Consider the following 17,061-nt stretch of genomic DNA (forward strand, 5'->3'; position numbering starts at 1 on the left):
GGGCCTAACCCTTAACCAACCTTTATGCCCATACATTCAGGCTACAATGAAACGTAAATTATCCTAAATCTCCCATTTGCCACCAACATCAAGATGAACCACTTCACCCTCCCAAAACCGCAAGACCGTGTTTAAGGATAATCCTCAATCTTGTTGATAACCAAAAGCCCTAAATTTAGTTCACATAATTTCGCAAAATAATGCCTTAGAAAAAAACATAATAGTAGGACCATCACCGCTATTCCGCTAAACTTGGCTCAAAATAACTAATACCAAATTGAAAACTAAAAACAAGAGTTGCACCGGCGCGCTCTTCCTCGAGCAATCGACATTGAAACTCATCTAGCAAGTGTCACCAAGGCAAACCAAATAGGTACTCTTTCTCAAACTCTAAACAACTCCATATCCACCATTCAACCATAGGCTTTGCTTCCTCTCCAACCATCCCACCAATAATCAATCTAAAACCTAGAAATCTAGTGCTTTGAATTTAGGAAGAGATCACATATCTAGAAATTAATAGAAAGCCCAAGAAGTCAACAAACGCAGCCACCGCCGAATAGATCATGCATGCTGCACAATCCCATCAGGTTACACCAGTCAAGAACACGTCTTTATATCAGCAACAAACCGTCCCCTCTCAAATCTTACATGATTGCAGATTAATTGATGATCAATGTCCATGGTCCGCCTCCCAGCATTCTATCCAAGATGAACCGATTCGATCGAAAATCCCTTCCTACCAAAGTTAACACCAGCAGCAAATCTAAGAGCCAACCTGTCTGAGGAGAGATTAGGCTTGAGCAACAACTCCCTTCCCAAGAAACCACGAAAAACAAACAAACTAGCAGCATGTCCGGTTGCATCTGCCATGAGCCGAAGGTGGTGATGGTGGTGATGGTGATGGTGGCCGGCGATGGTGCTGTTGCTAGATCTGCACAGAGAGTGAAGCATGGCTGCTTTTGGGCTTCAATTTTTGGGCTGGTAGGGTTTTTGCCCTAGGCCCATAAACATTCTCTTTGTTTTAGGGATCCTATGTTAGTAGTTTTTAATTTTAATAATTTCTCAAGTTTTTAGGGATCTACGTACTTTCTGTGTCTTTAGTGCCTCTGGAGTAGTACTGAAGGAGGATTTATGCTAGTCTCTACGAATTTGATGTATAATGAGTGGACCTATTTCTATGTATCACCGTGGATACTACCACACCTTTTTAATTTGTCTAGATGAAGGCCATTCTGGCATGTGATTAATGAAATTGACACTCGATTTAGATTTCATTAAAAAATAAGTAGTATTTTTGAATTAATATATAGTTTAGCACATTTCACATATTGATTCCTACCGATGTAGAAATAACTATCATTTCACATCATTTTTATTAAAAGTAAGATGAAGATGCATCATTATTTCATATTCTTAAGAACATCGCAACACTACTTCAACAAATTTACGTCTTTACGCATTTGCATACACCGTTAACACGTTCTAGGCAAGCATCGATACAAACAATGTGCTTGCAATCAGTCGGGGGACATATATATAGTTGGTCTGTTTTCAATTTTCTTGCTGGAGATTGAGAAGTTGCAGAGTGCACGCATGTGCATTCATGGTTAACACAAACAACTAGAACTGGACATTTTGTTTCCTTGCAGTCATCACTAGTCAAACATACTTCCGTTGCCGATGAGAATGATACACCTGCATTTGATATTCATCCAGACAATTAATTAGTTCGCAGGGGGCGGACTTATGGTCAGGCCTGGGAGGGTCCAGAACCCCATTGGTTTCGTAAACAATCTAACTAAGCTTCATTGTTTACCTTAATTAATATAGCTTACTTCTTGCTCAAATTCATTAATGGACCCCCATAGATTAACAACAACGCATTTGTTTCCAAATCTAATAAAGAATATCTATCAGATCTTTCCTTTTGTGTTACATTATGTTAATTATATCAAATTTGAAATGTTTAATTATTTCCTTTTGTTTTTCCTATTTGTATTCCTTAATAAGCATAATAGAATTGATTTTTCGTTTTTCATATATACCACATTTTGTATTCTCTTTGAAAAGAAAAAACAAGTTTATTGTCGAACAAAAAAAAATTTAATTTGGATCCCCCAATCCTAGAATCCTGGTTCCACCCATGTGATGTATTGAAAAAGAGAATGATCAAACGATATCGTCACGCACGTTCACAATCAAAAAAATTTCAATACTCACAAGATGTGTTGATGACCAGCAAGAAGATGACCAAGAAAGCTGCCTTCTCCATATTTTCTCGATGTATTGATACCTGCAGAAATGAATGTGATAGAAATTGTGTAAGGTTTGATTTGTTTTAATTTGCACTATACAAATGAGGCTACTTCTGCTGAAATATTTATAGGGACTCTTTCTGGATTTTAAGGCACAAATCTTTAAATTGTGGTCTTTCCTTTATTGCCTGCAATTATGCACACATGCATATGCATGTTTCTATCCTTAATGTAGCTATATGAACAAAAGAATCCACATTTTCTAGTTTTAATATATCGAGGATTAAGTGCTATTATTTAGCGATTTTATTCTGAATTAGTAGTTATTGGAGAGTGGATACCTACATGTTACTTGTTAGAGATCACTACAGCGTGGTAGAAAGAATCGATTTGGATCTTATGAATTCTTCATTCTTGAGTTCTTGCACAACCTTGGAAATCCACTTCTGAGCCGAGGCCTTTTAGCAGTTCAAGACATCAAGACCTTTGGCTAGCTAGTTGGTTCATTTCAGTCAGTTCACTAAAATCAAAATAGACCTTGAATCTTAAAGCAAAATATAAATACATTTCAAGAGATTATACTATATGTATACAGTACACATTTCTAATATTTCTTTACATTGAAAAGTGTTGTTGTGTTCTTAAAAACTTACTTGGTTGTGAGGCTTGTAAACTATTGTTAGAAGTAATTTAGTAGTTAAGGATTATATATTCTATCTATATATAGTTAAAGTTGAAAAATGAAAAACTAAATTGAAAAAACTGTATAACGGAGAAGTTTGATCACCTGGCTGGCTCGGCCAGTTGGCCCAGTTGTATGTTACTATATGGCAGTAACGAATTTCTCACAAATAATCACTGGTTCTTTTTTTCTAGAAAAGAAGTTCAAGAAAGCAAAACAATTAAGTGGTTCTTAGTTACAACTTACAATAGTGTAATACGTACCACCCTCAAGCAAAAGAAAATTAAAGGAGCAGAAGAACGAAACAAAAACTAAACATTGCAGTTCCATTTTTTCCTCCGCTTGCTTTATAACTAAAAACTCATACCTCTCATATATATTCTTTTGTAATTCGTAGAGTTTTCAATTAAGCAAGCTTCTGGCAACAACCTCCATCAACAAGGAGGCATAGAAGTTTCTTCACCGAACACAATGACGATACGAAGCTGTAGAGTCCTCTTGATTGCTCTTGTTTCCATGGTGATCTCAGCCGGGGCGACGATAGCCCATTCCAAAGGCCATGAAGGGAATCAAACGCTTCAAAATGGGCCTGTGACATACGATGGCAGGTCACTGATTATCAACGGAAAGCGAGAGCTTCTGTTTTCGGGTTCAATCCACTACACCCGAAGCACCCCAGAAATGTGGCCTGATCTTCTCCGAAAGGCCAAACAGGGCGGCTTGAATGTGATTCAGACCTATGTGTTCTGGAACATTCATGAGCCTGTGCAAGGTCAGTGCAATTTCAAAGGGAACTATGATTTGGTGAAGTTCATAAAACTAGTTCAGAAGCATGGAATGTATGTGACGCTTAGAGTAGGGCCATTCATCCAAGCCGAATGGAACCACGGAGGACTCCCATATTGGCTCAGAGAAGTCCCGAATCTCCTATTCCGTACCGACAACGCACCGTACAAGTACTACATGAAGAAGTATGTGACCATGATTGTGAAAAGGATGAGGGAGGCGAAGCTATTTAGTCCACAGGGAGGTCCCATTATATTAGCACAAATTGAAAACGAGTACAATCATATCCAACTGGCGTATAAAGAGATGGGATACAGTTACGTCCGATGGGCAGCGAACATGGCGGTGAAGCAGGACGCCGGAGTACCATGGATCATGTGCAAGCAGATGGACGCTCCGGATCCGGTGATCAATACTTGCAACGGAAGGCATTGTGGTGATACTTTCCAAGGGCCTAATAAGCCTAACAAGCCTGCTCTATGGACCGAAAACTGGACTGCTCAATACCGAGTATTTGGTGACCCTCCTTCCCAGAGGCCAGTGGAAGACATTGCATATTCGGTTGCTCGTTTTGTTTCGAAAAATGGGGTTCTAACAAACTATTACATGTACCATGGAGGGACTAATTTTGGCAGAACAAGCGCCATTTTCACGACGACTCGCTACTACGACGAGGCTCCCGTTGACGAATATGGTCTGCCTAGAGACCCTAAATGGAGTCACCTTAGGGACTTACACAAGGCTTTGAAACTATGTAAGAAGCCTTTGCTTTGGGGAGTTTCTGGAGTCCAGAAGCTAGGCAAGGACACCGAGGCTCGTTTCTATGAGTTGAAGGACAACTCCACAATCTGTGCTGCCTTCTTGGCCAACAGTAACTCAAGAACTGAAGCAATTGTTAATTGGCGAGGTCAGGAATACTACCTGCCTCCTCATTCGATTAGCATTCTCCCCGATTGCAAGACTGTCGTCTTCAATACTCAAACAATTGTGTCGCAACACAACGCGAGGAACTTTGTTAGATCAAAGGTTGCCAATAATTTGAAATGGAAGAAGTCTCAGGAACCAATTCCAAGCATCGTTCAAGTTCCTATCAATAGCAAGACACCTCTAGAGCTTTACAACTTGTTAAAAGATGCTTCAGACTACGCATGGTACACCACCACCCTTCAGTTGAGCAGGCGTGACTTGCCCATGAAGGCAACTATTAAACCAGTTCTACGAATTGCAAATCTCGGTCATGCAATGCTTGTGTTTGTTAATGGCAAATATGTTGGTTCGGGACATGGGAGCCACGACGAGAAGAGCTTCATCTTCCAGAAAACGGTTAGCTTTACGGAGGGCGTCAACGAAATAGGACTATTTGCCATGACAGTGGGGCTCCCAGACAGCGGAGCCTACATGGAGCACAGGTACGCAGGGCCTCGAGAGATTATAGTTCTAGGGCTGAACACAGGAACCTTAGATCTCTCACAAAATGGGTGGGGACATCATATTGGTCTGAACGGAGAAAAAGTAAAACTGTTCACCGAGGAGGGATCCAAACAAGTTCAATGGAGCAATACAAAAGGAGCAGCTCAGGCACTAACATGGTACAAGACATATTTTGATGCTCCAGAAGGACGTGACCCGGTTGCAATCCGAATGACAGGCATGGGAAAAGGAATGATTTGGGTAAATGGCCAAAGTATTGGTCGACACTGGATGTCCTTCCTTTCTCCACTCGGGCAACCTACTCAATCAGAATACCATATCCCGAGATCCTTCATTAAACCTAAACAAAATTTTCTTGTTGTATTGGAAGAGGAGCCGATGAAGCCTGATGACATTGAGATCCTAACAGTCAACAGGGACACAATCTGTAGCTTCATTACTGAGTATCATCCACCAAACGTAAAGTCGTGGGAAAGAAAAAATAGCCATTTTCGACCAGTGTTGGAGGTTGTCAGAACTTCGACGGAGCTCAAGTGCCCGAACTACAAAAAGATTGTTTCTGTTGAGTTTGCAAGCTTTGGTGATCCAACTGGGGTATGTGGAAGCTATGTCTTGGGTAACTGCAACTCCCCTATATCCAAAGAGACTGTAGAACAACATTGCTTGGGAAAATCTAGCTGCGCAGTCCCGATTGACGACAAGCTTTTCTTTAAGAAAAATGATGCGTGCCCAGATATCAAGAAGACACTTGCTGCTCAAGTAAAGTGTGCTTATTAGAGAGTGTTCGATGTGACAAATATTAATGATTTGGGTGATCCTCATTGTTTATATTAGCTTAAAGTATCTACCAATTGTGACGGTTAAAATGACCAATTGTGCTTAAAGATCGAATTTATTCTTCATTGTAAAAAATTTTGAGTACTTGAATTCAGGATATATCTATCTCTATATAATGCAAAAACTTTGGTTCTTAAATAAGGGATTTGTTGTCGTGCAAATTGATCTGTGTGGTATTAGGGGTGGGTTCGGTTCCGAGCCTAAACCGAAATTAGAATCGGTGCGGTTTTTGTATTTTCAGAAGTTGACACTGAAAACTGAACGGTTCAACCAGTTTCGGTTTTTTTTTTTTTTTTTGGTAAACAGATTTTTACAAAATATATATACTTCTTTGGTATTGTAACTCGAGAAGTTTTTGTTTCTTCAAACCTGTAATAATAATCTATCACAATGTGTTTACAAGTTTACTAATGCATGTTTTGTACTTCAATAGACAATAATCTATAATCCCTGAATTCCATACCCCATAGTCCATATAATTCAATTCATATAGTCTAATAGTCCATCAAGTTCTAGCATCAAATCATCAACATATGAAATGGTAAAAAAATAGAGTCCAAAGTTTATAACAGTCCATCATTACATCAACACTAAGTCACTAACCTCACAAATTAAAAATGTATAAGTTCACTAAAAGATTAAACATCACAAAAAGAATGAACGAACATCAACATATGAAGGAGAGCAATGGCATGATCTCAAGCTCGGAAAGATGAAGTCTTCGACTTTGGAGGTAACATTCCTCTCCGACTACTCCCCACTACAGCTCCACATGGCATCTTAAGCATCTCTACATTAGTATAAGAGAATAATAAAAAGAACAACATTAGAAAAGAAATACATACAATCATATATAACATAAATATTACAACTTCATTAACCCAAAAAACTTTTACTAAGAAAATAGAAACAATTACCTCTTTCTGCTTCTTCCAACAACTCCATCTCCTCAATAGTAGGCATATGATGTAGATACACTCTTAAGCCAATTTTGTGTACATATCACAAAATGAATTCGGATTTAGGTAGATCTGCTTCAAATCTGGTCTATTTATAAGTCTACTCCTAAACAAGATTAAGAACCACTTGGTGATAAAAAATTCAATGGATCTCTTAGATCCCCAAGAGCGTGTGCTATAGTGCACATATTTTATTTTGCGAGAACCGATCCAATCACCTTGAGCCAGTAGGTGTGATATATTCATGCAAGAAAAAAATAAAAAATAAATCAAGGCAACAATCTTTCCAGTTGACAATATTATCGAGATAGGCTTGTATTTAATTTATTTTATTGAATTTATAAAATTAGTTATGTGTTTTCATTGTTGTTGCTCAAGAGCTCCTATAAAGAGAACCACATGGTGCGTCAAAATCTAGCGAAGTTTGTTTTGTCTAAAGAATGTTTATGAGCCTCAAAATTAGGTGTATTCTAGCGCACGATTTATTGGTGAGAATTGACACTTAAAAAGTTAAGTTCAAAACGTCGAGGAATCCAATATGTTAGAATAGGACATGAACCCTTATTATCTATATTAAACATAAATAATGTCAATGATTTTGATCTTGTTGTATGGAAATGTATTTGACTTTTTTATTTAGTTTGTAAAATCAATTCCATACTTCCACGATTTTATTTGCCCTCTGAAGAATTTTCCAGATATTTTGCCAGATTTTAAGAAAGAAGTCAAAATGCCAATGATTCCAATCAATTTGAGCACAAGAGGCTACATTTATAAGCAAAACATACAAAATATATATGGCAATGACCTTTAGCAAGTCGTCATAAAAAGATATATCTACAATTTGTAAAATTAATTGTATGCTTTCTAAGTTCTTTTGTTAGAATTGGCACTTTATAAAAATCTTAGAGAATTGTCACAGTTAGTTTTATGCGACGGTCTAGACTTATCCGTAATGTTTCGTCATCTTGATTGACCAACGATTTCCGACATTATTGAAATTTTACAGAATTTATTATAACGAGAAATCTCAAATATAAAATCCGTTTATTAAAATCTATTATATGGTTGTCGGACCACGAACCGAACAAAATCATCATTAGAGAAACCGGCCAACCGAACCAATGTGTTCGGCTTTGGCCGGTTTTTCCGATTTTGGTTCCCCACAAAGGCTCAGCCTACACACGAAAATGGGAAAGACAAACCGATTGGGAATTGTAGTCTCCGAAAAAGTTAAAATTGCAAACAGACCCGACTTTTATTCTTAAAAAAATCACAACCTATCAAAATACCCATTTTGTACTTTGGGGTTTTTCTCTTCTTCTTTATTCCCCACCTTCGCCTTCGTCGCCTTACTCTTCCCCCAGATTCTCAATTCATCACTCTCTGACGGTCCGGCCCCAACCCGCCCTAGAATTCTCTCACTTCGATTAGATCTCGCCGTAGAAACAACCCGACTGAGTACCCATGACTCTAGGCTCTGGAGGATCCGGTGTTGTGGGTGAGTCGGCCCTTTCTTGATGATTTTTTTTTTGCTTTGATCTTGTTCCTTTTGTCCCTTTTGTATATGGGTTTCGATCAGTTTTGCCGTTCATGCGTTTTTCTTGGATGATAGTGATTAAATTATTGCTCTTTCTTGTTCGTGGTCTTGGGATCAAATTGAGCTCCTTGTTTTGAATGATTTTGTACTTGGTGTTTAGGGTCTGTTTATGCAAAGGTTGAGATTCTTTTCATGGTGAATAGTCAAAGAAATTTTATTTGCTGAATTGTGGTTCATTGACCTAAGTAAGTAATACAGGCGTATTTGATGAGGGTTCCCTTTTTTACTTTTGTTTGTTTATGAGTATGTAAATTCATGTACCGATTCTCAATATGATTGTGTGGTGGAGAGACTGTTTTAAGGCTGCCAACTACTGTTTTCGGTACGTGCAAGTGTCTAGTTCTTGCTTGTGTGTGTCACTCAGAAATTGTGAATGCAAGGGTTTTATAAGTCAGAAATATCGGGGAGGGCGGCTAACCAAATGACTGTGCATGAATTTGTATATACTCCACCATTGTTTTGAACCATGTATGGTTTATCTGAAAACTTACACACACTGTGTCGAGGACTTGTCTGAGTATCTCATATAGTCCTGTCCAGGCTTTACATGTTCGTCTTCTTGTATCTCATGTTTTGTCTGTTAATGTTCTGTGCCATCTTTTTTTTTCCCAGAGTACGTGAACTAATTGGACTTCCCTTGGTACTGAAGTTTAAACAGAGGATTGATAAATTGATGTTCTTGCTTTTGATTTTTTGTATGAAAAAGCTGAAAGTTTATTGGACAGTAGAGTAGGGCAGCCATGGTTTGGACCTTATAGGTTGTGGAATAGAATAGTGTTAGGTGGTGATATGCCCACTATATTGATGATAAGGTATGCAAGAAGAATTTTGTATTGGTTTCGTGGATGAGTTTGTGAGCCAATTATTCAACACTGAAGTAAAAATTATTTAGCAGAGTAATCGTGAATCTTAGTTTTTTCCTTATGTCAAATGTGGACCCTTAAGTCAATTGAGTTTCCCTGCAGTCCCAAGAAATTTCAGATTGCTGGAGGAACTTGAACGTGGAGAGAAAGGTATTGGGGATGGCACTGTGAGCTATGGGATGGATGATGGAGATGATATCTACATGCGTTCTTGGACTGGCACCATCATTGGTCCCCATAATGTAAATTCCTCTTTCTTATAACTAATCTTATGTTCATTTTTAAAATTGGTTTTGTCAGACTATCTGTTGCATATGGGTTTATCAAGAAAGATGATGTGTTGAATTTTTAGTCCCTCCCAAATTTGAGCTGATCATTTTATTTGGAATATGCTGGAACTAGTCCCTGCACTACCCAAAATGACAAAAGATGATGGTTGTAGTCTCTCCCAAATTAGAACTAATCAGTTTATTTTGAATATGCTGGAATTAGTCCCTGCACAATACAAAAGGACAAAAGTTTGGCCTTTTAGCTTACCCTTGGTCATCTGTACTTGGAAGTCCTGAATTCCGGTAGCCTTGTTATTAAAAGTTAGTCAGAACCAACAAAATCAATGCTGGCTTTTTGTGGGAGTCCAGAATTCAATTCCATGTGGTTATTGTTAGCTTAGTGAGTCTATTGGGTTAGACATCCACCTGCAAATACGCACAAAGATATCATTGCTTTTTTTCTAGGAGATGGACTGCAGTTTTTCTGGCTGCATATGACAACTATTAGAAGTAAGTATTAGATATGTAACAGGATACAGAACTTGTTGCCTTTGATCAGTAATAATCCAACATCCAAATATAACAGAAAAACTAGTAAGTTGGTGTCTGTTTATTGTTCGGCATTGAGGAAACTTATATTTGCTTAGCTTTTGGCAAATGCTGAGGGAAAATAGAAGGGCGGTGTATATGGAGAGAGGTTGGACTAGGCTCCACTGTACAATAGATAGAAGCTTCAGTTTTCCAACTTCCAAATATATCAGAAAATAGTTAAAGGGTTAACCTATTCTCCACTTTTCCAGCATTTTCTTCTCAACTGTATTAAGCTTACAAAAGTTATTAGAATGCCTCATGTTTCATATAATTTTTTTGTTTTGTTTAATGCGGTGAACCCTTTTCTGTTATCTCTAGACTGTACATGAAGGTCGGATCTATCAGTTGAAGCTGTTTTGTGATAAAGATTACCCAGAGAAGCCACCAACTGTTCGATTTCATTCACGGATTAACATGACTTGTGTCAACCATGAAACTGGAGTGGTAAGGTTCCAATTTACTAGCTTCACTTTGTAGTTCAGTTGCTGTGGTTTGCAGTTTTTTACTCTGGCTGCAGCTACTGATTTGCACTTGACATTATTTAGTCCCATTTTTGACCACCTTTTCATGAAGCAAGTAGAGAAGAGAGTTAGGTCCATGTACTATGTAAGTTCTATTTGTCTTTTATTATGCGGTAAAGAAACCAAGGTGCCATTTAATCATTTCGTACTGCTTTCATAAACAATTTCTCAACTCTGTAATAATACTGATTTGGATCATAAAAAAGGGGTATGACTATATTGAAATTGCATTCTACTTGGTTTTGTTTAAAGAAATTCTCTTTGAAAGTACCTGAGGACGTTCAATTTAATAGGTGGATTCGAAGAAATTTGGGCTTCTTGCAAACTGGCAGAGAGAGTACACCATGGAGGATATTCTTACACAGCTGAAAAAGGAGATGGCAGCCGCACATAACCGGAAGTTGGTCCAGCCCCCGGAAGGTACCTACTTCTAGTTTCAGGACCATTTAGAAATCATGGATCCAATTGCATAGGCAATATGCAATATATAGTTTGTAATGCCCTTGTTCATCCCAAGCCAAAAACATGCAGGGGACTGCCCTCAGCAGCTTCTCCTACTACCTCTCCATGGCTTCATCTTTGTTTTATTGCCTTCTTTTCTTGAATTTCAATTGTGTTGAAGGGATGCTGTTTGATTAATGGGATTTTATGTGTGAAATATTAATGACCCTTTAAACAGATATCTATATGGCATGTGTCTCTCCTCTTATTCCTCCAGTATATCTTTCTTTATCTTTCTTGTTGGCAATTGGAAAAGTGAGTGCTAAATTTCGAGCATTGAATGGTGGGTAACTGAACTCATGTTTGACCTATAATGTCATGCTCCGTGTGAATTTATGAAGAACAACCAACAGATGGTGATGGTACTAAACGAACAATTTATGATTGTGTTGTTTTAGTGAAATTTTGATGAAATTGTGTTTTGTGACAGAATTTACTGTGATTTTGGTGCACTCTTCTTGCATATTTCATCAAATGTGTAATTACTCTAGAATCAGTGTGAGCCTTGATTCTTGGTGTGTTTTTCTTGTTGCAAGAAAATTGTTGCTTAATTTTTCAAAAATGTATGAGATGCCCATGGAAAACGGGTGCTTTCCCAACCTACAGTTCTGCACATCCCTGGTTGATTAATGACTTTAAAGGCTTCATATTTTTCCTGTTTATTGTGCAAATTATTTTAATTTTCACTTGAGCCAACTTTGGCCTCCAATGAAATTTATTAGATCCAAATCATCCAATGGATTCTAGACTTATGGACAACGTAATGGTATTAATATGAAACTGACTGCTACATCATGTGAATCTAACAAGTCCAATAGGTTTGCCCTAATCTCTAAAGTAGACTTAATTGAGGGTCAAGTAACATATCTTTAGTTTGACTTGAAAATCCATCCAAATTCAACCTGAAATACATTTGTTCCTCTCACTTTTCGTCCATCCAAGTCCGTGATATGGAAGATTGCTCTAAACCCTGTATTTTGTACCTGATGATTAATTTCCAGGATCCTAGATATGCCATGGATGTTGGATTCAACCGGATTAACTACAAATTCGTATAAATAATCACCGGACGACGACGACGACGTCGTGTCGGATGTAGGTGTAGCTCTGCAACTTGGATATGGATATGCGTCATTGTTGGAAAAAGTTTGGGGTTGGTTTTTATAACGAAGTGGTATGAATGCAAAAGTAAGTCACCCAACTCGCCAACTTGGGTTCGTCCCCTTGTATTTTTCTATTGTTAGTTGTTGCTTGGACCTTTATTTCGTGCTCGTAATCTAGACACCAGTGAATGACTGGGTCACAGCTCAGATGCCTAAACAAGAAGCAAACTAGTAGTAATAACCAAATGAGATAAACATTTATCAAAAAAAACCAAATGAGATAAACATGTTTATGTCCTTCCACCAATTTTTAGTCAATTACGCCACGCCTTTCACGTTCTTTGCTCACTGCCGACTTGCATGTTTTTATCCTTTTTTGTTTGGCCTCAAGACAGCGGAAACTGTGGCAATTTTCAACGCATTGCTGACCCGTCAAAGGTCAATTCATTAGCTTCAAATCGGCAAAGTTGCCAACTGAAGAAACTCAGCTAATGCTCGCACGATCTAAATTACGTGTATTAATCGTTAGAGAAGACTAAACATTCACGATGAGCGAAATGAAAGGACAAATGATAACATTATGATGAAGTTAGGTAGAATAGGGCAATGGTACAAGTAATTAAGGTTATTCAATTATTACATATTTGGAATTAGAATAGTGCTTGATGTGGTGCATCGTAGGGCTGGGCGCGGTGCGGTTCGGGCCGGTTTGGGCCCGGAACCGCAACCACACCGCATTATTCGGTAGGCCTATTTTACAAACCGCAACCGCTTTAAAATGGTTTGGACTGCATTTTCGGTTGCACCGTTTTACCGGTGCGGTGCGGTGCGGTTTGCACCCAAACCGCATACTAAAACATGCAACCAAAACCTGGAAATTTGAAAACCTGCAGACTTGAAAATAATAGAAAAATCAACTAAAAACTGAAACTTCTACAAACCAACTACAGAACTACTAATACAATCGATCTGAATAGATTCAAATTAGTGAATGTATTAGCATTTGTTAAAGTTCAAAACTTCAAATTAACCAAATGCAGAAAGTGGGAAACTGAGAATGGGAGTTCATAATGGTGCCAAATTACAGACCAAAATAAAATGGTAGTCCAACAAGCAAACAAATGCCAAAGTGCTAAACTAAGAGTTGCCGAGTGCCGACTTCAAGCTTCCTCCAAGCAATCCAACTCCTTCACTTCATTCCTCAGTGTCACTAACAGCAGATTCCCCTCCATCTGTCCATCAAATTCCCAACAAGTGCAAAGCAGAAAAATAAATAAACCCATCCAAATCAGAAAGCTATCTTACAAATCCAAAGAAACTACAGATTCTTCACCTTGTGGGGGAAGTGGTGGACGTGGTGGTACTGGAGCATCACTTTGAACAACTGCAGCACTTGGACTCGGTGCAGGTGTCGTCCCGATGCTAGAGTCTACAGTTCCAGCTGGTGTAGATGTCGGAGTTGAGGAAATCCCTTCCATTATCTGCAAGTAGCCATGAAAAACAATGAAATTCAATCAACTCTGCAGCAAACTAGTCACATCAGTCAGCACACTCTCATAAGTCATAATCTCATCAAAGTATCAACTGGTTTTGAACACAGATTGTGAGTGACCTTCTTTTTCCATTTCCAATCCAAACTCAGATTACCTCTCCGGCTAATTAGAAAACTTCCCAGACCAAAAATCAGAACATCTCAAGGCAAACCTTAAAACTTAACTCACTTAACAAGGTTAAGGTGTGCAGAAAAGAATGAAAAAAAGAAGTGAACAAATCTGCATGATGAAGCTTGAAAAAACTAGTCTTCTGTTGCATTATAAGCCATTGCACCAATTGCAGTAATCAGAATTCATTCTAGCTCAAGGCGAAACCAGAAGATGTTCCCAAATGACGCAAATGCAAGACAAAAATTAACAGGGGAAAATGATGTGACAAGAAATCCATACAAGTCTTAGGATGGTCACTGACCATCCCCAAAATCAAACTGGGATGTACCTGAGTTTTCCGAAACTTCAACAATAAATATTACAAACTTACTCATGGTTCTAATAGAATGTTATATGTAAGACATATCTATCGCAGTGTCCATGATTCACCAGCAAGTAGATAACCTAGGCTATAATACCCTTTCACAACTCATCCATGAAGTTTAAGATACATGTCAAATCCATCATAATAATAGTCTTCCACACAGGTTCTATTTCAAAAACAGTAAATACCAAAATCAACTGGAAGAAAAAGCCATAAACCATTTTCCAGAGAGACGACGCCGTTCTGCTCAGAACCTGAGCTTGGCGAAGAACCACCTGTTCTTTCCGGTCTTGAACCTCTCCTCGAACATTGACTTGTTAGGAAACTTACACAACAATTTCGAGGAGACCCCCAATAGCAAAAGACATAATGAGAATAATTAACCACAACTGACATAATTTGGTTTTGAACTGGAAAAAGAAAAAAATCGACAGAGACAGAGAAGTGAGAGAACTGAGAAGAGAAGGGAACTCGATCCTTACCGGCGATGGGGTTCTAGCCATGAGAGAAGCTGAGTGACTGAGATACTCGAGAGAGAGGCGCCGAGAGAAGCTGAGTCATGCGAGACCACCGCCACCGTAGGCCCGTAGACCACCGTAACTCCGCCGCTCACGATCGCCGGATCTTCAGGCCTTCTCGATTAGGTAACTGTCGTGTCCTCTTTTCGATTAGGTAACTGTCGTGCCTTCTCGATCGCCGGATCTTCAGGCCTTCTCGATGGGTCAGTTTCGATTGAAAAACCGGCGGTGGTGGTAGTTGTGTGAGGCTCACACTGTGAGCGATGATGGAGATTGGAGACTGGAGAGATCGAAAGATGAGGGAAAAAATGAAAAATGAAGGAAACGGCGATAGGTAAAGCTAGGGTAACTTAGTGATATTATATATATATATATATATATAAATCATTAAAAATAATAATTATATATAATAATATTAATTCGGTCCGGTGCGGTTCAATGCGGGCGGTTCGCAGCCATGAACCGAAACCGCACCGCAGTGAAGCGGTTCGGTGCGGTTCTCTTCCTGCACGACGTCGTTTTGATCACAATGCGGTTACCGAACTGGAAAATTCGGTTCGGTTCGGTCGGTGCGGTTTGAAAAACCAGTTTATGCCCAGTCCTAGTGCATCGTCACTTGGTAGTACCTGACGTGGAATTGTCACATTATTTCATTAAAATTTCTAATTCATCTAATTTCAAAATAGTTCTGCCACATAAGATGGGGTATATATAGTACACTAGCTAGAAGGTAGTTCACCTGCTATTATTTTCGAACTAAGATTTGGTTTAAAAACTCAGAAAGATAATTACTTTTCCATTTGAGCATCGTAATTCACTTTATAACAAGAATAAGCAGCATACTTTGGTTTTATGTAAAGGTACACCCCATCATGAATATCTATCTCTAACAGACAAAGTTGATCGCATTATATTTGTTATACATGTGCTACATATTTTGCACAAAAGACGTACATGACTGTTATGTCTGTCATATGCCACATATTTGGCATCAACTTTCGCCGCTACCACACTGGTACTCCACTTTCTTGTCTTACAAGTAGCTCAAGGTATCTAGACGGTTAAACACTTGAATATCATCGACCCGATTGGACATACATTTTAGCTAATGGAGTCAACTTTATATCGGTAAGCATAATTTTGGTGTCCATCAAAGTTATATATATCCTTTTATTGGCATCTAGTTCTATGGCTGAGTGTCAAATAACTGAACTTTGAGTTCATCTATCCATGGTAGACTAAAACTTCACTACCATACCGATTGGACCTACCTTTTAGCTAATGGAAGACTTTATATCGGTACACACAATTTTGAGTGGCAAATAACTTCACGTTTGAGTTCATCTATCCATTATAGACTAAAACTTCACTACCATTGGTCCTTTGTCTTTCCAAACCAAATACATTAGTTATGATATTACTTAACTAAATAATAAATTATAAAAACTGTATAAATAAATTTATTTTATAATAAACTAATGTTAAGTGGATCATCTTTTTAAATACTACATGTATTCCATTTTATGTGACAGCTGATGTAGCACGAAACTCATTCTTAAATGACATAAATGTGTTATATCAGCTATCACGTAAGATGGGATGCAAGTGGTGTATAAAAAATGGTTCACCTAGCATTACTCTTATATTAATTAACTGTATTTATTGCATTAAAATCGAATCACAATTGTTTAACATTAGTTACACTCATTCGATACGTCAAATATTGCATATGTGTTTGTGTTTAACATTGTCAATCTCAATCTAAATTAGCTTACTTATACTAATAATTATAGTTCAAGTAATGTTTTTTTTTTATTAGAAGGAAGCTTGAAGGTAAAGGACAAGAGACTTAAATCACAATTAATCTTAGCTTAGATAAGTCTAATAAATCAGTTTTCAGAAGAGGAACGACATCAACAATTGGAGAGCTAAAGCATCTGGAGCCAGGCTCATAACCATCAAGGTTCCAAAAAACGCTAGGCGCTAGTCGGGCGGTGACCCGGGGACTAGCGCCTAGAGGCCTAGGCGGTTTTTATTATTTTTTATTTTTTAATTATTTTATGGCATAAAATTAATAAATAATGAATTATTATTCACATAATAGCATGCATGAC

General features: G+C 38.2%; 2 protein-coding genes across 2 annotated transcripts; both read left to right on the forward strand.

The window, feature by feature from the left end:
* The first annotated feature begins 3,411 nt into the window (after window positions 1-3,411).
* Window positions 3,412-5,934, forward strand: LOC112194273 (beta-galactosidase 13). The gene has a single exon (XM_024334523.1). The coding sequence runs from the start codon at window positions 3,412-3,414 to the stop codon at window positions 5,932-5,934; it is 2,523 nt and encodes an 840-aa protein (XP_024190291.1).
* A 2,297-nt stretch (window positions 5,935-8,231) lies between these two features.
* Window positions 8,232-11,506, forward strand: LOC112193287 (ubiquitin-conjugating enzyme E2 variant 1C). The gene is made up of 4 exons (XM_024333366.2): window positions 8,232-8,454; window positions 9,519-9,658; window positions 10,595-10,720; window positions 11,091-11,506. Exons 1-4 carry the CDS (start codon window positions 8,421-8,423, stop codon window positions 11,229-11,231), a joined length of 441 nt encoding a protein of 146 aa, XP_024189134.1. The 5' UTR covers window positions 8,232-8,420; the 3' UTR covers window positions 11,232-11,506.
* The last annotated feature ends 5,555 nt before the right edge of the window (window positions 11,507-17,061 follow it).

This window comes from Rosa chinensis, chromosome 3, assembly GCF_002994745.2.
Source record: "Rosa chinensis cultivar Old Blush chromosome 3, RchiOBHm-V2, whole genome shotgun sequence".
Classification (NCBI taxonomy): Eukaryota; Viridiplantae; Streptophyta; class Magnoliopsida; order Rosales; family Rosaceae; genus Rosa; species Rosa chinensis.

Excerpts from the sequence above, each read along its gene's own strand:
- LOC112194273 (XM_024334523.1), top strand. The coding sequence starts at position 3,412 with ATGACGATACGAAGCTGTAGAGTCCTCTTGATTGCTCTTGTTTCCATG.
- LOC112193287 (XM_024333366.2), top strand. The coding sequence starts at position 8,421 with ATGACTCTAGGCTCTGGAGGATCCGGTGTTGTGG. Across the intron at positions 8,455-9,518 it reads TGGAGGATCCGGTGTTGTGG|TCCCAAGAAATTTCAGATTG; the intron begins GTGAGTCGGCCC and ends GTTTCCCTGCAG. Across the intron at positions 10,721-11,090 it reads TCAACCATGAAACTGGAGTG|GTGGATTCGAAGAAATTTGG; the intron begins GTAAGGTTCCAA and ends TCAATTTAATAG.